Source organism: Sphaeramia orbicularis, chromosome 8 (assembly GCF_902148855.1).
Source record: "Sphaeramia orbicularis chromosome 8, fSphaOr1.1, whole genome shotgun sequence".
Lineage (NCBI taxonomy): Eukaryota > Metazoa > Chordata > Actinopteri > Kurtiformes > Apogonidae > Sphaeramia > Sphaeramia orbicularis.
This window is the reverse complement of record NC_043964.1, coordinates 17,263,721-17,290,975: the sequence shown is the minus strand read 5'-3', so window position 1 is coordinate 17,290,975 and position 27,255 is coordinate 17,263,721. Positions and strand designations below refer to the sequence as shown.

At 35.4% G+C, this 27,255-nt stretch overlaps 1 protein-coding gene across 2 annotated transcripts in view; it reads left to right on the top strand.

Annotated features, from left to right (window-relative positions):
* The first annotated feature begins 6,888 nt into the window (after positions 1–6,888).
* Positions 6,889–27,255, top strand: part of zc3h7a (zinc finger CCCH-type containing 7A) — a 35,930-nt gene continuing 15,563 nt past the window's right edge. The window contains exons 1-14 of one of the 2 annotated variants that reach the window (XM_030141730.1): positions 6,889–7,016; positions 8,328–8,434; positions 11,882–11,921; positions 12,130–12,333; positions 18,762–18,920; positions 21,317–21,397; positions 21,511–21,531; positions 21,662–21,715; positions 21,820–21,859; positions 21,961–22,274; positions 23,963–24,215; positions 25,924–25,958; positions 26,052–26,196; positions 26,309–26,467. In XM_030141730.1, coding sequence (XP_029997590.1) covers positions 8,367–8,434; positions 11,882–11,921; positions 12,130–12,333; positions 18,762–18,920; positions 21,317–21,397; positions 21,511–21,531; positions 21,662–21,715; positions 21,820–21,859; positions 21,961–22,274; positions 23,963–24,215; positions 25,924–25,958; positions 26,052–26,196; positions 26,309–26,467 — 1,573 coding nt within the window. In that variant the 5' untranslated portion in view covers positions 6,889–7,016; positions 8,328–8,366. The remainder of the gene's footprint in view (positions 7,017–8,327; positions 8,435–11,881; positions 11,922–12,129; positions 12,334–18,761; positions 18,921–21,316; positions 21,398–21,510; positions 21,532–21,661; positions 21,716–21,819; positions 21,860–21,960; positions 22,275–23,962; positions 24,216–25,923; positions 25,959–26,051; positions 26,197–26,308; positions 26,468–27,255) is intronic. The other variant, XM_030141731.1, reaches the window with a different exon arrangement.

Below are 27,255 nucleotides of genomic sequence, written 5' to 3'. Positions count from 1 at the left end.
ACAAAGCACTGACATTTACACAGGTCATATTTTAGAAAATGAGCAGATTTTGTCCCAATAAAACATTTTTCTGTGCTGATATTGATTTAACTATCAGCCATATCTGTCTGTAAATGAATCTAAAAAAACAAAGAAACATTGCAAAAGCTGTTATTTTTACTTGTTGACCTTAAACACATCACATCTGTGTCTAGGAAAACACTGTTGTTTTTCAAATAAATATTGTTGCATATTTCATTCCGTTGCGAGTCTTGTGATGAGAATCAGACTCACTTGGGGAAAGTAAGTGTATTTATGTATATTTCAGCATCTTTGAAAGGTGTTCATTCATCAGCTGTACATAATTGAGCTATATTTTCGTGGTTGAAGATGCATTATTATTATTAAACAGATGAATTACCAAAAATAGGCTTGAGGAGATCAGAAGTTTCACTCAAAAAGAAAGAAAAAACACATTTAGGAGATTTAAAGCAACACATTTGAGATACAAGAGGCCCATCGTGACATTTTAATACAGTATGGAAAAGACGTGGGCGCACTGCGATGGAGAAGATCGCAAAAACATCCATCCGTCACAGAACTTTTTAACATCAGCTGTACGTCTTATTCAACATGAAAAAGGATGTTTTCAAATACTGCACTGGAACGAGCTCCAAAAAAGGACAACTTTAATAAAAAGGTGAAATGAAAAATAGAAGAATTGCTGAAGAAAAACATTAAAATCCATGTTGAGGAAAAACAGATTTGTCTCAAAACACATTAGGATGAAAATCATGAAGGTGTGATTTATATTTAAGTGAATGGTTTGTACATGCTCAAGACCCCTCAGATGGAACCATTTATCACATAGACCAAGGGGGTCAAACATAAGGCCCGCGGGCCAAAACTGGGCCACCAAAGGGTCCAATGCAGCCTGTGAAATTAAAAATGTACACAGAAGATTTTTTTACATTCAGGGGTGTGAAACAGTTTGAAAGACCAATAAAAGATCGATTCAATGTCAAGTGTCAGCAAAATACTATCACGATAACTTGTAAATAATGAAAACCCCAGATTTTTCTCTTTGTTTTAGTGTAAAAACATTTGCGTAATTTTGCAAACTATCCTTTCACAAAAACTGTAAATAACCTTAACAACAATGAATAACCTAAAATGTCCTAAGAGACAGTAAGTGCCATTTTAACAATGCTCCGCCTGTTATTTAATGCCTTTTGTGCCTTTGATCCACTGCGATGTTAAGTTGCGGCATAATATTATTAAAACTGCACAATGATTAATCCAGGTGTGCCTCAGGTCAGTGGCGACTGCTCGTCTTTCAGAGAGGGGAAAAGCTCATTGTCGGCTTACATAAAAAAAAAGTCAAGTTATTTAAACACAAATTCGTCCCTCCGTTCCTTTTTAAGAAAATGGTCAGTGACCTTATTGCACCAAGTAAACAACAAAACGTTGAAATTATGTTAAATTGAAACAAGGAAGTACAGTGAGTGTGTTTTATTTACAGTGCAAGAAATTAACAAGTCATTTCGTTGTGGTTTCTCTCGATTTCACAGCAGAATGTGCGACGGTATTAAACTGAACTGTGTCAGTGAAGGAGTAGATCTGAAAATAGCTGTCGATTAAACGGCATTCAGCCTTTCGACTGATCCTCCAATCAGCACGTGGAAGCCCAGAGTCCAGGCAACCGAGCTCCGCCCACAGCTCCATTCAACCCCGGAGACTACGAGAGTCTGGGGGCAGGACAACATCGTGGCATTTATCCAATTACCGTCCAGTTTTGAGGCAATGAAAAAAACTGTTCCACTCAGTCCCATTGAAGTGCATGGACGCTGAGCGTCTACGGACAAATGCACTGAGCAGAGATCGAATGAGAAAACAGCGTAACGGGAATGGAGGAGAAGTGAACAACATCGAGTCTGTTGATTTGTGATAAAGCTGATTCTGAACGAACTCGTCTGTGAGATGAACGTGTTCTAACACATTTGTAGTCAATGAAATGTCAACACAACCGAACATATTTAACCATTTAATTTGAGTAATTTTAGGGGCAAGCTGAGCTTCCCTTGCAGTCTGTGAGAAATCGCCTCTGCCTCAGGTGTACTCAGAAATAGGGTTGAAGATGCACCTGTGGAGTTTAATAAATAAAGAATTCAGACCCAAGCAGAGCATTTACAGTTTATGTAGACCACAGGGAAATGTTTTAAAAAGCATAATTCCATTTAAAATAGCAAAATATCACGATGTTAAATTTGGGACGTGGTGGGGCTGAATATTCAACCCCCACTGTTAATGATAACAGAAATACAAACATAAAACTAAAGAACATAACAGAATATGAGTAATAACAGTCACATTCAGAAGCAGAATTGTCTATAATCATAATTTTTGATGGACCTATAGGTGCATTTATGTTCAGCGTTTGAACATCAACCAGTCACTCAATGTGTTCAGTAATGATCATTTTGTCATTTCCAGCTTCGTACGTATCACATCGTGCTCTTAAAGGCGTCTGTTCAGCCTTTATGAGAAGAATAACTGTCAGCAGTAATGAATCTAACAAACACACAAGAGTGGAAGTGGAGGTTCTTCACTGTTTCATTTCCTATTAAACATGGAGATTTTTGCTCTGTTTCTGTAAAAGTAACCATTTATTCCTGTTAGTTTAGCAACAAGTGAATGACATTTTCCATTTTTTAAAATTATATCTTTCGATGAAGTTATTAAAGTTATTAGACCACCCTTGTTTTCTTCAATTTCTTGTTCATTTTAATGCCTGGTACAACTAAAGGTACATTTGTTTGGACAAATATAATAACAACAACAACAAAAAGATCATAAGAGTTTAATTTCAGACATGATATCCAACCATTTTCCATGTTTTCTTGATAATAACCTAAATCACTTCAGTTCTTACATCAATATCTATGGCATTGTACTGACAAAAACAGTGCTTTTAGGCATTCCATGTTTTCTTTTCTGTCGGTTTCAGTCACATGATACACACAGGAGTTGGTACTTGATTGCATAACCATTGTTTTTGATGACTTTTGATGGTCTAATAATTTTTTCCGAGACTGTACATACAGGGGAGATGAAACAGTATTGCTGCTGTGTTACAAGCATTCTAACATAAGCATGTGTGCTCACACTTGAGTAAAGAATGTGTTTTGTTTTGCTGTCCCTGAAGGTGTTAACCCTTAAACACCTAGAACAATGTTTGTGACAATTATTATTTTTTTTCCTCTATATTTAACCTTTTCCTAAGTGGTTTATTACCATTTATTAGAATATTATCCTCTGCGATTTGTATTTTTTTGGGTGAAAATTTGGTATTTTTATATTTGATTTACTGATTATGTTCATAAATGTTCAGAGTAAATTCAAATGTGATCATCAAATATTATACCAAAGTATATCAAAACAGAAAACTGAAGAAAAGGTGACTTTCTTATGAAAATATAGTCAGTGGAGCCTCTGACTGTCCAAATGAGTCATATCCAGTGATGATGAAAAGCTAAGAAACTGTATCTTACTTGAATTATTTACATGCATTGATGAGAATAGTGATTTAAAAGACATTAAACATTTTACGTGCGGATGCTTTTTGGTTGCAGGTGGCTTTTTAGGTCTTGGTGCTTGGACAGACTTTGGTCAAACAGGTTTTTGGCGCCAAGTTCATGGAATAATCTTCAAAAAGTTTTAAACTAAAACAAAAAACATGCTCAGAAAATAATGCAATGAGGAAGGAATGTCATTGATTTTCATGCTATTGGATTTTAATAGCTCTTATTCTGTTTTATTGTTAATTTTTGTGTAATTTTGTATAGCTGCTATTTTGGCCAGAAGACATTTCTGATTCAACCCTTTCATGCATAGTGGTCAGTAGAGTGGACAGCTCTTCAAAAGCTGTTCTCTTGTACATTTATGGGTTTTGACGTTTTAGTTGCCAACACAGTGGGACGCTTGTACATGATGCCATACACTGTCACCTATTAGCCAGTCATGGGAAGTGCTTTTTTTTTTTTTTTTTTTTTTTTTTTTTACTCATAACCAAGATGGCTGAGAGGAAGTCAGAAATGCTGAACATCCCAGGAACATCTTGTAAATCCTTCTATATCAGGACACCCCTGAAGGTAGAAAAAATATGCTTGTATCAAGTAACATCTAAGGATTAATATCAATGTTAAAAAATTTCAGATATTTATTTTACATCGGAAGAAATTTGCAATTAATGACATCCACTAAATTAACGCCGTGCATTGCTGGCTGTATTTCAACTGCAATTCATACCATTAGTGAAACTTTACCGTTCTTGTTAAATAGATTGATCTGCAGTAACATGTTTTAGTGCAAATCAATTGCTAATTGCTCTTAGAGTGTATTTAACCCTTTCATGTATACTGGTCACTACAGTAGACAGCTATTCTACAGCTGTTCTCTTATATATTCATGGATTTTGTTGTTCTTTTTTTTTTTTTTTTTTTTTTACACATATCTTTATTAAAGTTTTAAGACACTACATATCTTTTCTGACATGAATTGGTAACATTATGTAGATCTCTCCTGAGCATAAACCCCCAGAATCACAAGCCTTCCCCACAGTTTTCACACAATTTATCAGTAAATGCATGTTTTTGTGCATCAAAAATTAAATGTGTGGTGTCCAGCTGAGTGAACATTTTTGCAACTACATGAAAAATAAGCTCATAAGATTTTTTTTTTTTTCATTATTTTTTTAATGTATTTTTTTAATTTTTAAAATTATTTTTATTTTATTTATTTTTCAGAAGAAAATTTTCAATCACATAGTTTTTTTCATGCCTAAAGAGGAATAAAAACACTCAGGAAAAAAATTTGATCAAGGTTCTCATAATTCGTGCATGAAAGGGTTAACAGTTTTGTTTTTTTTTGCATAATATCTTCAATAAGTGAGTAACAACTAGTATTAGAATATGTTAAAATGTGAGAAAGCATCAGATTAGGAGCATTAAAAATGTTTAATTACATAGTCTTCCCGAAGTATATCATTTTCTGATGTTGTTAAATACACATTTCTTTGCTTCAAAAGTTCAAAGTATGGTGGAAATTTTGCAACGCCATGAAAAATAGGTTCATAAATAAAATATTAAAATTGCAATTGCAGTGAGATAATGAGATTTTTTTTATAACTCCTAAAATAACAGCACTCCAAACAGGCACACAGAGCTGAGGCTTTTGTTGGCGAACTTGTGGAAACACTATGGCCAATCACTTCCATGTTTTCTGGGCCTGTCCGAAAATCCAGTCATATTGGAGCGAGGTGGCAACCGAGATAAATAAAATAATAGGGATGGATTTAGATTATTCTTTTGTTACTTTATATCTTGATAAAATACTGGAAACAGTCCCTCAGAAGGATAAATACTTATTGAAGATACTTTTGTCAAGTAGTAGGAAAGCTATAACCCGAAAATGGTTGCAATCCGACCCTCCAACTTTGGACCTCTGGCGTGGGATTATTAAAGAAATTTACTGTATGGAGAGACTTACTTTTGCTTTAAGACTTGAGTTGGAGAAATGTACTGAACACTGGGAAAAATGGATTGTGTACGCACCTTGATTAACCCTTTCATGGATGAATTATGAGAACCTTAGTAAAGATTTTTTTTCTTGAGTGTTTTTATTCCTCCTTAGACATGAAAAAAAAAAAACAATGGCATCGATTTTTTTTTCATGGTGTTACAAAAATGTCCATGCATTTAATTTTTGAAGTAAAGAAATGTGTGTTTAAAACCCAATATCAGAAAGTACGGCAGAGGATTAGGGCCACTAGAAAAAAAAAAAAAATCATAAATGAAAATAAGGTCCAATATATGTATATTTTTAATTATTATTATGGGGGAAAAAAGTCAGAATTAAAGTCAGATTAAAGAGATTAAAGTCAGAATTCTGAGAAAAAAGTCAGAATTCTGAGGAAAAAAGTCAGAATTCTGAGTTTAGTCAGAATTCTGAGATGAAAGTCCAGTGGCCCTAATCCTGTTCCGTAAGAAAGTAATATGAAAACAATGAAATAAAAACATTTTTAATGCTCCAAGTCTGATGTTTTCTCCCATTTTAATATATTCTAATGCTAATTATTACTCACTTCATGGAGATAATATGCAAAAAAACCTTTGTGTCTAACGAAAAACAAGTGATTTACACTCAGACATGTTCATGCAGATCAGTTTTATCAAGAACAGCAAAGTTACAGTTATGGTATGAATGTCAGTGTATTATGGGATGGTGTATAAGCGTCCACTGTGTTGGCTGATATGGAACTAAGACAACAAAACCCATGAATATACAAGAGAACAGCTGGAGAAGAACTGTCCACTGTAGTGACCACTATGCATGAAAGGGTTAATACAACCATAATTGTACAATGATGTATGTGTGCATGATGTAAAAGAACATTTTAAGTTTAATTGTAACACCCATGATGATCCCATGCTCATTTTTTGTTCTTTTGAAATTTAATAAATAAAAAGTAAAAAAAATAAAATAAAATTTGCAATTGCATTGTTTTTAGATGCCTAAAGAGGAATAAAAACACTCCGGAAAAAAGTCGCAACTAAGGTTCTCATAATTCATGCATGAAAGGGTTAAATGGGACTTTCTGGTTAAATAAAGGTAAATAAATAAATAATAAATAAATTGAGGATTAAATCAATTTTATTCACACTCCAACACTACAGATGACGGTAATGCACATAAAACAAGTTTCCACCCGCCACAAAACCAACGAAGAAGAAAGGGTTCGCTTTGTACAATACAGGTTATTGGAAGTGATGTAGTTCACCATAACAGCCTGAGGGGGCAGCACTGCGGTAAGAGTCATGTACTGTAAGCGACTATCAGAAAAGAAGAAGAAGAACCAAAGGGCGGCCTTCAGCGATACACCACATATAGCCAAGTTATTTTAGCTAAAACGAAAAAAATCACTTTCCCTCCTTTTAGTAACCCGACGTGAGGTTTGTTTGGGGGAAAGATTCATTCATGTAAGTACACGCAGTGGCTACTTTTCAGTCGTCATGCTTGATATTTGTGAGGTTTCAGTAAAGAGTCGAACGGCTATAGATCGCTATTGTTTGCGTTGGGGGAACTAGTTTAACTTGGACATGCCTATGCTTTGTTAGGTTCAGTCTACTTCCTAGAAACTTAACTCAATCTCGTTATTTAACTAGTCGGGTCCGAGTGATCCTGACACTTCACTCGATCGTTGTGTTTTAACAATTCGTTGTAATTTCAGTGTGTTGACAGCTGTATAACTATGTGGGATACAAATTGCTAACCTTTGCTAGCTCTCGGTGGTCCCGGCCCCGGGTAACACACGTGCGCTAACTATCATGCTTCCATTATCGGACAACTTTTATGAGCCGCTTCCTTTTCGAATAAAACTCAACTTTAATGATACGCTTCCCCTCTGGCTTACAGTATTACTTAAAGTACATATGCGTACAAACTTATGACAGCTACTGTTTTTAGAAATCCACCTAAAATGGACATTACTGGGAAGTCGGTGCCTGAAATGATACAGATAGACAGACTGTTTAGTGCTATTACAAGCTTCACATCGCTTGATCTGAATATCCTATGAAGCTACATCGAATACTTTATAGCAGCTAGTTTTGTCGTAAAGTTAAATTATTAGGAATAATAGCTAGTAGTTGACAGCTTTGACACTTAAGATGACAGTCCGTCTTGGCGCTTTTTACGCGCCGTCGTACTTATCGTTCATGTTATGACACAAGTTGAAGAAACGACTCGTGATTACATTATAAAATTAAACAAAACCCAACATGAATCAAATATAAAATGGTTTGTTTAATGTGGTATTCTAGAGTGTAATTAGTTTAGAAGTAGATACGAAAAAAAAAAAAAAAAAAAAGATGTCGGCCACAAGCTTGAACATCTGTCCGATAATGGACGCATAGCTGTCAGATGCTAAGTTCGAATAGTTTTCTTATATCGAGAAGTTTTCGAATTGTGCTCGGTCACTTAAAGTATTACACGGATAGTTAATAATCTAAAAAGTCTATATTTTTGAGGTTATCGATTTGATCGCAAATAAAAAGTCAACTTTTATTTCCGGGACTTGGCGCGTGTCGTCATCACCAAATGCGGAAGTTGTAAAAGTGAAGGGAGGCAGGATGGAGCTCCTCAGGATTTGTGTCATTACTTTGAACGTCACGTAACCAGTTGGATTTCTTACTGATGAAGCTTAAGTGATGATCAGGAATGTGTTATGTGTTGTGTTGTTGTCACTTCCTGTTTATTATGACTTTGACTAATTCATGTGTTTCTTGAAGGTGTTGACTCTTAGAAGTTAATATAAAAAACACGCAAACATGTCCGGAGCGTGTCAGGACAGAAGAAGCCGCTGGCAGGAGATTCAGAAGGGCCTGCAGTTCATCCAGTAAGTGGCATTGTTTATTTAAACTCTGGGGGTTCTTGTAATCAGGAAATTCCCAAAAGTGATTAAATGGATTTCCAAAGAATATGAGACACATTTCACAACTTTGATTTGATTCTTTCACTTTAACCCTTAGTAATTTTCCTGCACCTTTTAATGTTATTGACCTCTTGTGTTTTCAATTCTTGTCACTGGTAGATGCTGCTTCTGCCGACTGTTTTTAGGTCCTTTTTTTAATTAAAAAAATGTGCAGCTCCACAGACTGCATGATGCAAGACTGATTCGGCTGCTTTGCATCATACATTCATTTTGTTCCATGACTGATTTATAGCTTATTCTACTGTCAGGAGCACAGAGGAAATAAACCAGCTTAATTTAATCATGCATACAAAGTAGGCTTTGATTAGTACAGGGTTTGCTTAGCCCCATGAAATGATATACGAAGTAAAATATATGCATGAAACAGTTCCTGTATCTAAGTATGTCTTATTATACGAACTACAACATAGTAACAACAGAACAAAAAAAAAACAGATGCTGCTAACTTTAACACTGGTTCCTTTTTAAACTAAAATCTCAGCTGTATAATGGGATTAGGAGTGTGTATTGGCAAGAATCTGGCGATATGATACAAATCACAATATTAGGATCATGAGACGATATATCACGATATATCATTATACTGTTAAAAAGGCAATTTTTTGTTTTTTGATTATGTCCTGGAACGATTGAATTACACCAGAAATATGCACAAATACTAAACACATTTTTATTTGATCAGAACAGGATCTAATGTTATATCACAACATTTTTCTAATACTCCTGATTTCCAAAGGAACTAACATCTGCCTCTCAGACAGTAAAAAGTGCTTTTAGGATATTTCAAATAACCATTATTTAATAAAACAGTGTTCAATAATAATAAATAATATGATGACAATAAAGAAAATTAAAAAATAAGTACAAACCTCCATCATATCTGCATTTGAATAAATATCTAAAAATATCAATACAGTACTTTTTTGTATCGATACAGTATTGTGAAATGAAATATTGCGATATATTGCAGAACTGATATTTTCGAACACCCCTAAATGGGATCATATCCTTGTAGTGTGATTGCTTCTGTGTTTTTAATGTTGCAAAATAACTAAATTGTCTGTAATTAACTGTGTGTTAAGTTATAACTGGTAGTAAGAGGTGTAAATAGTCATCATACTGAGTAGAGCTTCTAGTAGTGAATAATATTTTTTATTTTGAGTAGAAGTTAACCAATAATGGAGTTTTAAAGACACATAACAGTATTTAGAAGTGGGGAAAAAGTACATAACTGTTTGATTGGCCAACATTTCCTTGTTTACCTTATTTTATAGGAGGGAAAACATCTAAACAGCCAAAGATTAACTAGTAAGCTGAGACTGATTCGCTTTTTTAGCTATTGATTTTTGCAAAGTGAGTGAGTTCCAGTTGAGGAGCCTAGAATTGCATGTCAGCCACTATTAGAACAGAGTTCTGCTAATAACAGCAATCTGTAAAACATCATATTAATACCAATTTATTGACCAAAACCATTCATCTACACTATATGGACATAAATATTGGGACACATTACACTTACAGTTTATAGGATTTCCCATTCCTGTTGATATGAAATATTATCCTGATAAAAATATTCTTGTCAGTTGTTGAGAAATGTTAAATCAGTATTTCTTTCAATTTTACAGGTTGATTTTTCTTCCTGAATGAGAGTTGAAGAAAGTTGTGGTTTAAAATAATTCTTTATGTTCAGAATATAACAAATATTTTAGCAATCTAGAGGTCGAACATTCATTCATTCATTTGTTTATTTCGAGCATTTACAGAATACATGCAAGTTCAAAATTCCAAAAACATTTATTTACACTCAAAAAGAAGTGGGAAGAAGAGAAATGTGTTTAATCCCACCCCCATTCTCATCATCAAATAACTTAACCTAAAAAACGTTTTAAATACTCACTCACTCCAGTCCTTAGACTTCAAGCCAGAACAATGAACAAAAAATAGGCCTATACCTAATTAGAATAAACTCATTGGACAGTATTTACATTATCTAACCAAAATGCAAATCTGTTATAATAAAGATAAAGTACAAATAGTAAAAGCAAATACAGAAGCATTTCGCAAGACAATGTCAACAAAATAAAGATGAACTGAAAATGTTAATTGCAATATAAAGTTTAATTACAAGTATTTGTCATTATTTGGTAACCTTAACACCTGAGTTCAGTGTGTCCCTATACTTTTATCCATATAGTGTATAATTTTCAGTAAGGGTTAACCACTGTTTTGGCTGGAAATAGAACCATATTAATTCATCTGGTCACACAGTATAAGAGTTAAGTTGCATTTAATATGAACTTGGTTATTGAGGAAAATATACAAATTACTGGTCATTTTGGATCTTTTTTTTAATCATAAAAACAAACTAGATATAATATTAAAAGAAATAACCTACAACAGTAATAAAGTTGCCCATTTTCATTTTGTATTTTAAGGTACATGTCTGCTAGATGACATTGAATCCAAAATGTGAAAAAAAATCTTAATTTCACATTAAGATCCAAATAATTCTACAGTTCTACCCAGTACTACATCCATGTTTAGAGTTTTCTTTAGTTTTTCTTGAAACGTATTGGGTCTTATCAGTATAATATGATGCCTATACAAGACAATACATCTACAAGAACCCTGTTTCATTCTGTAACACCTCTCTGTACAACATTGCTGCGCAGCCGCCTCGTGAATCGCAGACCTGTCATGATGTGGTAAATGAAGTTGGCACGTTCTCATTACCTTTTAAGCACGGTGAAAAGAGCAATAACAGTTTTAAATGCCAGACTACAGCTCAAACAGATACAGAGACTGTATTAATAATAGCAGATGAACTATACCAGTTATAAATATGTATCGATGTTGAGCTGCATTTGTTTTGTGGAGGAGGAAGGGGTTGTTTACACAGTGTTGCTTTGCTGACTTGTTTGCATTTGGCAGCCAAAGCATCGAGCACCTGCACACACAGCAACCTATCAAACCACTGACAAAAACACACACACAAATCCAAATACTCACACACTCACCTACACACCTTCCTGTCTACTGCCCCTGTGCCATGGCTATATTTTTCCAGAAACCTGTTTTGCCTGAATACGCAGTATTTACTACAGTACGACGGATAACATTGTCATTGTTTAAGTGCATAACAATAGTTGTCTTAACCCCCTCCTGAATGATCACAAGACAATAAAAAACGTTGCTGTATTGTTCCATAATTATGCTACCTTTTAACTCATATTCTGCCGTATGTAAAGACAAGATGATAGTTTATTTGATAACTTTATGAGGTCAGTTGCAAACAAAGTCACACTTTATGTTCAGTAAAATGTTTGATTGTAAATTGTTCTTTTCTTCCAGATCAACCCTCCCATTTCCTGGAAGCCAAGATCAGTATGAGGTAATGCAGCACACATTTGAATATGGGGTTTTCCGTGTCACACATCGCACATTGCACTTGCATTTGCACTTTCAATTCATTTGTGGTAATTTGGTGTGGGGAAAAAAAAAGTAAATAAAGGCAACATGTGCTATGCAGAGTAAGTTTTATGCATAATGCTCACTTTCTGTGTACATTTACTCTATATCATTGTGTCTGTAATTTCCAGGTGTTTATTAAGGAGCTTGTGTGGAATCTTTTTGGAGAAGGAAACGACGTGTTCAAAGAAGGAGAATGGACGAAGTCTATTGAGATGTACACCGAAGCCTTGAGTATAGCAGAATACGCTGATTCAGAAGATATTTGCGTTCCCACAGGGCTACTAGAGAAGCTGTACGCAAATCGAGCTGCAGCATACCTTAATATTGTTCCGGTGAGTAGTTTGGGATTATTTTGTTTCCAACCTCATTTAAAACCTGCATCATAACATACAGTTCACTGAGTTTGGTCTAAAGTTGACACTATATCGACCACATTTCACATATTCGGACCTAAAGTTGAATACAGGTTTATACTGTAGTCTATGTTTGTGTTGAACAGATGAACATATATTCGCAGTAGTCAAGGTTGTGGTGGTTGTGTATGTTTGCAAAACCAGAATGAGCTGCATGTGTTACTGTCCTGCTCATGTGTACCATGCTTTCAGCTGGCTCAAGCTTTTTACGTGCAGCATATTTTAGGAATTCCAATAATTATGGTAAAAGAAATGAACATCATGCTGAAACAGTAGGTTTATGTGCTGTTTGGGGTCCAGCATTTTCCCTAGATTTAATGAAGATGTCGGCACATGCACAGGGCAAGCAACATATTTTATTTTTTCATTAATAATATAGGATTTACATAATTTCTTTTTTTTTTGCCCACATCTGTTAACACAAATTTAGAAAGGCTAAGACTCAAAAAAAAAAAAAAAAAAAAAAGCTAGAGCATGGGGTGTCAAACATATGGCCTGAGGGTCAAATCTGGCCTGCAGAATGACATGAATAGAAAGATATTAATAGTCAAGGGTGTCAACATAATTTTAGTTTCAAACTTCGAGATTTTAAGATTGTTGTGCCCGTTAACGTGTGTGTCTTCCACACAGATCCACTGTGATCTGTAAGTTGTAATGCACATGTATAAACGCTAAGTTGAAGCATAATACGGTTAAAATTGCACTTATTTTTCTTAATAAATGTATGTCAAGTTTTTAAGTTATTGAATTTTTTTTGTGAAAGGATAGTTTGTAAATGTAAACATTTCCATACCTTAATTTTACTTCTTTTGCACTAAAACAAAGAGAAACATTCAGAGTTGCCATTATTTATAGGTTATTATGTTAAAAAAATGAAAATCATGCTGAAACAGTAGGTTTATGTGCTGTTCATGATCCAGCAGTTTCCCTAGATTTGTTGAAGATGTCGGCACATGCACAGGGAAAGAAAATTTTTTTTTTTTTTTATTAAAAATAGAGGATTTACATAATTTTGGTGTATTATTTATTTACTTTTTAAAAACAAATCTGTTTACAGAAAACTGGAAAAGCTAGGGCTCATTAAAAATAAAAAAGCTTATAATGAATCCTACAGGAGAAATCATTAGAGCCAATTTTACTGTTTATTTATCAAAGAAACGATTCTTCAACTAAGTGAAAACAGTGAATACATCAGGGTTTATATTGGTTTTCTGGTTTAGTCGCAGAATTTCCCCTAGGTTCTGTAAAGACGTAGGTGCATAACTGAGGCAGGAAAATGATATATTCTTCAATAAAAGAATAGAATTTTCAACCATTGTTATTATCAAGTATATGCACATAATTTGGAAAAGCAAGGGCACTTAAAAAAAACCAAAACAGACTCTTAAAAATAAAACTTTTAAAGACATCATTAGAGCTGAGAGTCAGTTTTGAGGGTGCCCATATTGATAGTACATGAATGTGTTTTAGTGCTACTAAATAGTTTAGATGCTGCACCTAAAACCTTACATAGAAACACTGTTTATTTATCAAACACACCAGTTACTGCAATTACAGATTAACTGATCACCTTATCTCAATGCCTGACGTTTAGACAGACATTTGAAGAACAAATCTCCCTCAAGAAAATTTAAAAGCCTCTTTTTTTTTTTTTTTTTTTGCACCAGTAAAATAAAACTTCACTTACAAATGACCGAAATCCCTGTATGCGGTGGTTATTATTAACTGGTGTTTTTCCCCATTGGAGTTTTGTGAAGAGCTGAAGGTGGCACAGATTTAACAGAGGTGGCACCTTTTAATTCTCTACGCACGGAGAGATAAAAAAAAAACCTGCAAAGAGAAAGCGGACACGTCGGTGAGTTGTTAATTCCAGCCCCCCCAAACTGACTCAGTATTTAGGCCTTTCCAGTTTGACAGTGTAACCAGCCTGGGGGCAGGCAGATGAGTCTGATGTCATGGGGTGTGTTTGGCCTCTTTGCTGTTGTTCTTTGTACCAAAAAAAAAAAAAAAAAAAATCATACGAAGACAATATCTACTCTCAATGTACTTTGTATGTGTCACTGTGCATGTCAGGACTTGATGTCTCATCCCAGCGGTGGCTCTTTGTCACAAAATCACCTGTAATTTTTATAATCCTCTTTAGTTTTGATGAGACTCTGGTATGAATTTTAACCCAGAAATAAAAAAAAAATACCTGAATGCCATGATGCAGTTTATTAGTAGTTTCATGTGGCTGCGTAGTTGGAAAAAGAATTGTAATATGCATTGTCGAACTGAGAGATTGTAACTCAGTTGTATTAGACTTAATAACAGGACGTCTTTATTTTCTAAAGACAGATAAATATTCATTTGAAAGTTAGATAAGATTAAGATAAGATATGCCTTTATTTGTCTCGCAAGGGGAAATTCCAGAGCCACTTTTTTTTTTTTTTTAGAATGGCCTGTAAGGAATAAAGCGGCAAAACCTGAACAAGGACCTGGATTAAATGTGGATTAAATCTTGAGCCAAGGCCTTGTTTATTAGCAATTGTTTAGACCAGGCGTGTTGAAAATATGGCCTAGAGAATGACTTTGAAGTGCAAAAATGACACCATAGATATTGATAGTCAAGGGTGTCAAAATAATTTTAGTGTCAAACTCTGAAATTTTATGAATGTTATGCCTGAGTCATTCCATATAATTCAAAGTCAAAATTTAGGGCAATTCCTGTTCTTCCACATGATGTCTTTTACTTTTAAATTTTGACACCGAGCACAACTTGCTTCTATAAATCGTTCTATGTTAAATGTTCAAATTAAATATGTACGTTTTCGGCTAAAATGTGGGATTTATAGAAGCAAGTTGTGGTTGGTGTCAAAATTTAGGGCAATTCCTGTACTTTGACATGGTGTCTTTTATTTTGTGATACTACCTATCCCACATGCTGATAATGACCCTTGAATCCGAAGGTCGGACAGATATTTTTGATTTTAAGCTGTTCATATATCATACATAACATAACATAGGACCTTCATTTTACACAGATCCATTCCCTAAGTAGCCGAGATGTAGCACATAAAATTTTTAATGAATATGATGATTAATTTTTGTGTAATGAGTGGCCAAATGTAGCATTTTAGAAGTTTGCGATGGATAAAATCTCAAATTTGTCATTCTCTGTAACATGCAATTCTAAATTTTAAGTAAATATTTTCGCATTTCTTAGGACTATAGATTCCTGTGAAATGATTCTGAAAATTTCAGATCTCTAGCTCTTGTTGTTCAGAAGTTATAGAAGCCTGAAAATAGCCGAAAATTTCAAGTCTTAATTTTGGTTGCAATTTTAGGGTACCCCCTACCTACTTCAAATGGTCATAACTTTGGAACTATTTACAATTAAGCCTTGAAATTTTGGATTTTCCCTTCATATATAATGTACTAGAAGTATGTTAAAATTTAGAAAAATCTGAGAGGGTCAGGTGGGAAATTTTCTTAAAATCTGTTGATTTCATATGGAATGACCCGCCTGTTAACAAATGTGTCTTTGTAAATCTACTGTGATTTGTAATGCACATGTATAAATGATAAGTCGAGGCATAATACTGTTAAAATGGCACTTTTTTTTCTTAAGAAGTGTATGTCAGGTTATTCACATGTTTTGTGAAAGGATAGTTTGTGAATGTAAACATTTCCATAACTTAATTTGACTTTTTTGCACTAAAACAAAAAGCTAAATTTGGAGTTGTCATTATTTATAGGCTATTATGTTAGTATTTTACTGGTCCGGCCCACTTGAGATCATTTTGGGTTGGATGTGACCCCTGAAATAAATGAGTTTAGAGTCTCTCAATATTTGATTATTAATCCACTTTAATCTTGACGCATTTGTGAAACAAGCTTTTTTTCCCTGCGACTGAGGAAACAAAGTAAACAGTGTTAGACAAAGAAGTTCAGATTGTCTCTTGGCTGCAGACATCCTGCTTTTACACAAATTTCCTTTCCTGAAGCAGCGACACAGAACATAGTTTTGGTTCATATATGTTATTATGAGGAGTGTAATGATATTTTCTGTTCATTAAGAAACTGGCAGGATGAATTGGACTGTGACAGAGCACAAAGAAAGGGAGGATGTGCAAACACTGGCATGTTTTTGCAGAAGTTCTAAATGTTACTGCCTCATTTTGTATCTTGATGGAAAATATATTACTCATACCTTCTTAAGAAGCTGATGCAGCACCAGTCAGTCACATTAATCTCAGTGAGATGCTTTAAAATTCAATGACGTGTATAATAAGGGTGTCATGAAAATAATATTTACATCAGTTTGCCTTAGCGAGGGACACTGCATTGAACTAAATTAATTGAGGATTTCTGAAAATTGTAAAAAATGCCTGAATCACCAAAAATTTAAAATACAACCTGTTATTCAGTGGAATAAACATAAAATAATCACAAATCGTATCATGAAATATTTGTGGAAAATCTTTTTTGTGTTTCTAAAGGTGTGGCAGCATCAGACAGGCACAAACTAATGCAAATAAGAGAAAATAACTAAATTCCTGAATGTTTCAACATGTGTCTCATTATCTGCTGAAACATCCAGTTTTGACCTTGATGGAATGGAGCATTTGCAGAAGGAAGCATGTGGGTTCGGAGAATGGAACAATACTTGGCAGAGTTCAATGACTGAAGAGTTATTTTTAATGGAATATATCACAAATATATGGGGTGTCCAAAAACTTTTTCCACCAGTGTATAATCTACTAATTGTGAATGTGTTTTTTTAAGTCATTTTTTTATTATAACCTTTATTTAACCAGGAAAAAAGCTCATTGAGATTAAAAATCTTTTTCAAGAGTGTTCTGACCAAGACAGCTGCAGCAGAAGCTACACTAAATAGAAATCACAGACGTACATCTGCACTAAAAAATATACATAAAAGACAGTAAAGGTCAGTTTTAAAACCATACATAAAACACCAAAATAGTGTTTATGACCTAATTTATGAAAGGAAGAGTTTTAATAATGTTTTGTTTTCGGGTCATGAAGCCAGAAAACAGTTCATTAAAATCTTAAATCCTCCTAATGTTGGGGGGAAAAAAAAAATCCAGATTTAATGTTTTGTTAATGTCATCCTGCTCTAATTAGTTTGTTTTGTATGAAGTAAAGGTCAATATGAACCCATAAAGACCCAAACATCCACCGTCGACCAAAGCCATCTACTGATCTAAACTGTTTAATGCCTGTTGATCCACTAATCCTATCAATGCATGTAAATAATTGGTGTAAAATGCAGTTTGTCATCTTTTCATGGTCATCAGATATGACCCATTTGGATGTTCAGAGGCTCCATTGTTACCGTGGAAACACAGTCATCTTCTACAACATTGATTCACCAGTAAAACCCACGGAGTTTGATCAATGACAGTGAATGGGCACAATTGGATTATGCTCAATTAATGATATATTTGACTGAAAAAAGTAACTTTTTCTTCAGTTTTCTGCGTTTTTGATAGAATAACCCTCAATTTTAATCTGAGATGTTATAAACATCTACATGATCAATAGGAAAATGCCTGATTTTCACAGAAAAATGCAAAATACAGACGATAATAATATAATTAAATGATGATAAATCTAATCCATTTTCATTTATAAAGCACAAATTTAAATAAACACAAAGGTTTCCAAAATGCTGTACAGTAAAATAAACACAATAAAAACATAATAACTATCCAGATAAAATATCTGTGCACATAAAATCAATAACCTACAGTGTGTGAAAAACCAAAGAAAAGAGGTGGGTTTTAAGAAGAGTTTTAAAATTAGACGGTGCGGAGGCCTTAAGAAAGGTTAAAAATAGAGAAAACCTGCCACAAAAGTAGCACTGGGTCTTTATGGGTTAACACTGTTGGAATACATTTACAAATTTCATGATTAAAACACACGTTGACCAGAAAAACCAGGTATTCTATGTATATTATACATGTCAAATGTTCAGAGGATGGTGCCCCTTAGTTAATGTTCGCTGTTGAATCCTGTTTCGTTTTTCTTTTTGCCATGTGTCGTATCAAATACTGTCAAATTCCTGGCGATAAGTAAAGAAGTCTTGACTTTCAAAGAACATCCAGTCCTACTTTCCGCTCTGGATTCGGTTGACTGGTGTTAACTAGGCTGTGAAAGCGCTGTGCTGTCCTCGGGGAGGCCACACACCACACCTACATCCACACCTGAGTCACTGAACACTTAATGTCAATTTCATGATCAAAGAGGTGTCTTTGTTGTGTGTTCGCTGTAGAACTCTAAAGTATAGTAGCCTTCCTGACTCTAGGAGTGTATGTGTTTTTTTTTTTTCTTCTTTTTCCCAGGGACTGTATGACCAAGCATTAGAAGACTGTGAAAAAGCTCTGCAGCTGAATGATGGGAACTACAAAGCACTGTACAGAAAAGCAAAATCCTTGAAGGAACTGGGGAGACATCAAGAGGCCTATGAGGCTGTTGCCAAATGCTCTCTAGCTGTGCCTCAGGTAAGACGTCAAACCCGCACACTTTATGTTAATTGATCCACACGTGCAGAAAATCTCTTTACGGCTTGTTTTTGTAAATATGACAAAACTAGACACAAATTGAAGTGTCATGGCGTCTGCCTGCAGGCACAACGCTGACGCCTTGATGTTTCCTGGCTGCTTTTCTGATATCCAGATCTGTGGGCTTCGTGTTAAAAACGCACAACATTAAAAAAAAAAAAAGGTTAACATTAACATGACCGGCGGCCTTGTTTGAGTTATATCAGTGATTGTTTTCTTTCCTTTGAGTTTGAATTTCAATGACAAAACTGCACTAAAAAAAAGATCGGTAACTGTAACGACGAGCCACTGTTACCATGGTCACCTGGGTTAACTGTTGTTTATTTTTTAGTTATTGGAGGACAAAGTAAGATGTTGATAGAAAACCAGTGGCTTAGTATGGACATAAGGGTTAAAGGAACAACACACACGTTTAAGTTAGGGCTGCACGATTTTGACCAACAATAAAATCCTGTTTTTTTGGGGTTTTGTTTCTCCTTCTAAAAACTTGATTTTTAGATTTTTGGGCAAAACTACAAGACAACAGAAGTCAGCATGTCGTTTTCGTGAGCAGCCCGCAATCCAAGGCACTGTTCCCTACCTCAGATCTGTGATGGTATCACGTGATGGGCCCACAGAAGTGATACAATGTAAGTCAGTGACAGGCATCAGTCGTGCGTACGTGCATGGACCACGTAATATGAGTGATCCCCATGTGGTTATATTTAAATTGGGGGATCCGTGCATGGAAGAGACCGACCCAGGACACACTGGAGGGATTATATCCCTGGAGCTAGTGGATGTGTCGGGGGAGAGGGCTGTCTGGGGCTACTCTGCTGAGGCTACTGCCCCTATGACCCAGACCCGGATCGGAAGAAGACGGTACGATAGGATCCATGCAGGACAACTTAAGATGAGTGATCCCCATGAACGTATATTTGAATTGGGGGATCCGTGCTTGAAACCACGGCTTACATTTGTATCACCCATCACAGATTTCATGTCCGTGGTCATTAGGGCTGTGTATTGGAAAGAATCTGGCGATACGATACAATCACAATACTAGGATCACGATACGATATATCATGACATATCATGATACTGTTTAAAAGGCAATTTTTTTGTTTCTTTTTTTTTTTAAATGATTATTTCTTTGAAGAATTGAATTTCACCAGAAATCTGCACAAATACTAAACACATTTTTATTTGATCCCAACAGGATCTAATGCTGTATCACAAAATGTTCCTGTGTTCAAACTTAATTCTGTTTTACAGACATTACAGTTTAAGATCCTGTTCAAATGTTCATATTCTATAAGTTCAGAACTAACATCAGAACATTATTTTAGTTAAATCCCAACAAAGGAACTAACATTATTTGATAAGAGTATTAAATAAGAATAGAAAAAATATAAACAAAAAAGAAAAACAACAAAAATGAACCTCCACAATATCTGCATTTGAATAAATACCTAAAAATATTGATACAGTACTTTTTAATATCGATACAGTATTGTGAAATGAAATATCACAATATATTGCAGAACCGATATTTTCTTACACCCCTAATGGTCATTACAGGAGGAGTATACGGTAGACCGCAGGTGCGCAGCTCGGAGGCGTGCGGCCCGGAGAGATGAAATTGATTTGACGATTTCCCTTTTTTAAAAATCATCCAAATTAAAAAATCCAATTTCGAATGAAATTTGATTAATTGTGCAGCCCTAGTTTAAGATATGAAAAAGTATTTAGTATTTTAATAAAAGAATAAAACTGTAGATCGGTATACATCCTAGGAGGAATTCAAATCCAGCTGTGGGAGCCAAGTTTTCTGCGCTGTCTCCAAGCTGGAAAGAGAAGCCGAATGTTAATAAAATAGTTAATATAGTGGGCGTTCGATGAACGTAAACATATAGATGTGAATTTACCTGTGTCATGTTCCTGGTGTAATTGTCTATTGGGCAAAACAGTCCCGGGTGCTCGATGGGTCAATTATAGTTCCACCCAAGTAATGCACACACAGGTGAGTTTTAGCAGGGATGATGGTATATTGTAAATATTTATGTATATATTTGGGTCTGGTATTTTATTGTTGTATAGTCATGTTGTATATGTATATAGTTGTGTATAGATATGGGATTTGGTAATGTATCATTCACTGTGATTTGTTGTTGATTGTTGATGTATGGCTATTTTGCTTATGAGTTATTGAGAATTAAACCTGAAAGGTAAGAAACCTTAAAGTGCGTTTGACTGAATTCAGTTTTCGACTATTTCTGATGCCCTGACTGCTCGGCCAGCCTGACTGTAACTTCCAAACAAGTGTAAAAGTTGAATAAGTTTGTATTGTTTCCCAGGATCCCAGCGTCACACAGCTGACTCAGGACCTTGCCAAAATTATGGGACTGAAAATCCGTAAAGCTTACGTAAGGAGTAAGGTATGCGTGTCTCCGACTCTCACACATTTATATAGAAAATGTGATAATTTTTTTTAAAAGTTAGCTGAAAATGTGCCTGGTTTTCTAAATAAGTCTCATTCCTTTCATTCTAGGAGCCAGTTCTGCATGTTATAGTTGAGTACAAGTTTTAATCTTTGTAATTTTAAAACTTCCTCAGACAGTTTCTACACACACCACAAATATCTACAGACTGAATAAATAACAAGTAATGAGTTCATCATCCTTGTTTTTAATTTTCAACAGCCTGCCTTGAATGTTTTGCGTGGATCGAGTTATCAAGATGCATCACCTGAAAAGGTAATGAAAGTAAATATTTCTGCTCTGCATTAAAACTTATTAATGCATACTTTTGTTTATACAGTACAGCTATTATTTAATAACATTTTGATGTATTTCTGCAGTTTTCTCATGGCTCGTCTTCAGTTGAAGATATAGAAATTGGTAAGTTTCACACTTTGAGCTTCGATATCAAATTATAAAAAAATGGAAGGGGGGGGGGGGGGGGGTAAAGTCACTCATCCACATTGTCTGATGTGTCGTAGAAGTGCCTCAGCTCAACCAGGACAGCAGTGTTTTGGCCCCAGTCCCGTCTCCGATCCAAGCTCCGGTGGCAGTGCATTCCCCTCTGAATGACGCAGTGGTGGATGAACTCCCACCCAGCAACAGTATTTCCTCCGTGACCCCGTCTGAGCCGCCGGGCTTCGAGTCCGTTCACCTCCCCGCGTCCACATTTGTAAACGGATGCAGAACCAATAAGCCTTGCTCGCTGCTCGAAACCAGTCAGGAGTTTGACGCGGACATCATCGGGGACGACCTGGATGATCTGCTGGACCAAGCAGGACCTGAATCACCCTTGGTTAGTGAGCAGACCCTATCGCAGACCCCCCTCCTTTCATTTCTCAATTTCGACTCCAGTCCTCGTGTCTTAGACGAAGAGCAGCCAGTTAACAAAATCAAACACCCTTACTCCTGATGTTTGAATTTTTTTTAATACACTGTAAAATGTTGCAGCTGCAGCATCTGAACTCTTAATTCATAATGTAGCCAGGGTTCCCATGGGGTCTTAAAGTCTTGAATTTAAGAATCTGCGTTTAATACCTTAAAAAAGTCTTTAAAAGGTATTAAATTTGATATGGTAGGTCTTATGTTGCCATAAACTTGTTTGCTCTATTGTGTTTAAATGTGACTGTTAAATGTCTAAACTGCAAAGAAGGTAACGTTAGTCGTCTCAGTTCCACCCGTTCCAACCCGCCAATTTATGTTAAAATTAGGAAATTAGGAAATTAGGCTAACTTTGCAGCCCCCACTGAGAAATGACTCGAAACTGTGGGAATCAAGGTGGAGTAAATAAATACATTTTCCTAAATTCTAGATATTGCAGATTTTTGCCAGCATGACTGAGTAATGGGCATTACATTCTGTTTTAAGTAGTCTTAAAAAGGTCTTAAATTAAACTTGTAGAAACCTGTAGGAACCCTGTGTGGCATAAAGAAGCGAGAATGTAGGGATGTCAGTGTTTTTACTTTACAAAAAAGGTGGAAAATGCCTAAATAGAGCTTTGTGCGTCCTCTGGATAATTGTCTTGCCCAACAAAAATGAAAAATTTAACTTGTTTATTTTTTGTTTTTATAAATGACTATGAACGTTCTCCAGCTATTGCATCGCTCCTGCTTCATTGTATTTAGGATCAGTTTTACTTTTTCACAAATGAGGCACAGACATCTTACAAGTACAGCTGTTTTTGCCATTGCTGTTGTTTATTGATATTACACACATAGGGCCTCCATTTTTTATTTCAGTTGAATCATTTTTTACAGTGGGGGAAGAAATAATGAGCATTACATAATTAACATAACATTTTTTGGCTATATTTCCCATCCCCATATCTCATACATGTTTATTTATCTGGTATATATTATGAGTTCTGCTTTTAAAGATGCAAAACCAGTGGGAGGAAAAACTAGAATTTTAAAATGCACACCATTTTTTTCTGCAGTTTTTGACCTTGGTCTGTCTGAAAAGACTAAAAATAACGTTAGATCAATTTGACGTTGTTTCACACTGTTACAGAAAAGTGCAGCAGCTTACAGTCTTATCCGGTTTGCATATGACTGAATCTCATCAGTGATTGGTAGTTACAGCTGTCAGTCACATATTTAACCCTCCTACTTTCCTATCACTACCTGTGATTAGACAAAATCTGCATCACACGCAGATGAGGAGTAGATGCAGAAGTAATTTCCGTTCACACCACTTGAATTACAATATGCTTTAATGGTTGCTATGGAGTTTTTGCCCAGTGATGCTAAAAGAAAACTGTCCTGCAGCTTTAATACAAATCCTCGCCAAAGTCTCGTATCTGCCTGAGATGCAGCGTGTCATTTAGGACACCGCTCTAGACGACTCACTGAGATCGATTCAGCGGCAGGAGGACAAAGGAGACGAGGAGGCACAAAAGAGCAAAATGAGACGAACCGAGGGTCTCCTTTGCGTTGTGTTGCCTGTTTTCCCACATCTCTGACTGAAATCTTTCTCTTCTTTTAGGGTATACCCACAGTGAAGGGGCCTCTCCCATTGCCAACCAGTCTTTCCTCGGGCAGTTCCATGTCAAGTCCATTCCTAATGCCATCTCACATCAGCCCATTTCTCCACAGTAGTACCCAGCAGTGCACCGTAAATCTGCCTCCTTTGTATCACAAATCGGGGTCAAGTGCGTATTTTGGTATGGACACTTTTGACACCCTCACCCAACCGCTGGATTCACTGGATAGTCTTTCCATATCGGACTTTAAAGCAGGTACGAAAGCTGTCAGTTATTATAAAGCAGTGGTTCTCAACTGGTCCGGCTTCAGGACCCACTATCACCCCTCAACCCAAATTGAAAAAAGTTAAACTCCTCAAATTTATTTAATAAATGTGTGTTTTGAACCTTCGATAATAAAGAATATCACAGTATGAAAACACAGAAGACCAGTTTAATGATAAACCAAACTGACCCGCAGATGGTGGTGATAAATATGGAAATTGGGTACATTTTAACCAAAACTATGTACTCAGTTAAAAATTAAAAGTGCATTCGGTCACTTATTCAAGAATTTAACACACTGATGTTTTTGTCCTCGATGTAGGTAAAACCATATCTGATGTAGTCGTTGTCAGACACCCGAGTTTCACCTCTATATGAATAGAAACTTTTGGATAGGGGTGGGCGATATTGCAAAAATATCTTATCGCTTTTTTTTTTTTTTTAGACTTAATTTTTATTTGGTTTTACTCATCCAAATCTATAAGACAGTTTACATACATTGACATATATAATCACACATCCCCATATGGCACACTTAAAAAAAAAACACCAAAAAAAAAATCTATATCAGCAGTAGATATTGATTACAATTAATCATAAATGAAACATGAATGACGAAAACAATAAAATAAATATATACATATATACACACACACGCACACACATACAAATATGTATATATAAATAACACATGTATACAACCACTTCTGAATGCTTATTGCATTAAAAGCTCAATCAGGGGACTCCATCTCTTTGTAAATAGCTCTCCCTGAATTCTAAGTACATTTGTAATTTGCTCCATCTGATATTTCCCTCACTTTCTCAATCCAAATGTTATATGTGGGAGGTTCAGATTTCAACCACTTGATAGTGATGCATTTAATGGCTGCCGTTAGTAAAATTCGCAAGAGGTATTTCCAGTTATTTCCCTCTAAACTTTCTGGGATTACACCTAAAATAGCAAACTTTAAATCTTTAGAAAATGTTTGGTTGAAAACTGTGTTCACAGTGACAAATATATCATCCCAGAAAGGTCTGATCTTAGGACACAACCAGAATATGTAGGTATGGTTCCCTAAGTGAGCCCCACAATTTCGTATCGCGATTTTTAAAAAAATAAAATCATAATCTCAATTTTATCACGATTCTTTACATTAATTTTTGAGACTAATTTGCAAGTTTCTGAACAGTGCAACCAAACAATTTCCCTATGTAAAGCATAGTCCTAAAAGAAAGAAATAAGAGACAATTTAACCCAAAGAACCTTCCAGAAAATGTTTAACTTAAATAGTTTCTGCAGTTTTGCCAACATGTGCCAAGAACATAAACATACTAAAATGTAAACAACACTCTGATTAAGTGCACTGTTGCAACACAAAAACGAAACTGCAATTGGTTCTTGGTTTTTTCGCACACCTGTACTTTTGAGTCTTCTTATATGCTGTGAAATGTATGGTGTTAATTAGCATTACAGCGCTTTACTGCCACCTACTGTTTGGGAGTGTGAATGGGCGGCACTCAGCTCCATAAAAAAATAAAGCACAGGATTGGTTTCTTAAAGTTATTTTTTGCCCAGACAAAAACCCACAACCCACTGAAAATGGGTTTGCGACCCACCAGTTGAGAATCACTGTTATAAACTAAGTATTATCTTGAATAAACAGCTAATATTCCTTTTTTTTTTCCCTCCCTCTGTCAGTGTCAGAATATGCTCCAGGTCCATTCATTCCACAGGTAATTACAGTCGAAACTCTGAAAACATCATCACTGTAGAAAAGCTTCATCTTTTTTGCCACATTTCACATTCTTTTCTCTATTTAATCACAGCTAAACAATACTGAAACCCCTATGGGAATGGCCGTGGGTATGCCTGATGTCAAGGGCCTCCCTGCCGCTGTGGATTTGGCAAAGAACCCCTTAGCTGACACGCACGAATTCAAGCAAGCGTGTTCGATCTGCTTCGTCAAAACCGGTGAGGGCAGCACAGACGTGCCATTCTTCACTTCCAGTCACACTTTGGGAGCGGCCGTCGGGGTAAACGATGGGAAAGAAGTAACATTTTATTATTTCCTCTGTGTGAGCAGGCCCCGGGGTGCTGGATTACACGCTTCATACTGAAGATCATAAATGCAAAAAGGATGCTTTACTTGGAAGATTCATTCATTCACCAGACAAATCATGGAAGCTCATACGACCCAGACCAACAAAAACCCAATATGTTGGACCTTATTACATTTGCAAAGGTATCCCTTTGTACCACATGTATTGTTACCTCGCCCCCCCGCAGTTTGTTTGTTTCTTTGTTAGTTTAACACTCTAGCAGCAAATCTATTGGTTGAATTCATACCAAATTTGGATTATAGATTGCCAGTGACCCAGAATAGACCTGATTACATTTTGGGAAAAGTAGGTCAAAGTTTCAATTTTTGATGTATTTTTAATTTTTTTTCTTTCCCAATTTACTTATAATGGGCGAAATTCAAAATGTCTGTAGCAGCAAAACTATTGGGTGAATATATACCAAATTTGGTTTATAGATTGCCAGTGACCCAGAATAGACCTTAATACATTTTGGGAAAAGTTGGTCAAAGTTAGAATTTTTTAATGAATTTTTTAAATCTTTTTTGTTCCCATTTACTTATAATGGGCAAAATTTAAAATGTCTGTAGCAGCAAAAATATTTGGTAAATTCATATCAAATTTGGTTTATAGATTGCCAGTGACCCAGAATAGACCTTAATACATTTTGGGAAAAGCAGGTCAAAGTTACAATTTTTGATGAATTTTTTAAATTTTTTTTTTCCATCTACTTATAATTGTTGAAATTTAAAATGTCTGTAGCAGCAAAACTATTGGGTGAAATAATGCCATATTTGGTTTATAGATTGCCAGTGACCCAGAATAGACCTCATTACATTTTGGGAAAAGTAGGTCAAACTTACAATTTTAGATGTATTTTTCAAAAAAATTTTCCCCTATAATGGGCGAAATTTAAAATGTCTGTAGCAGCAAAACTACTGTTTGAATTCAT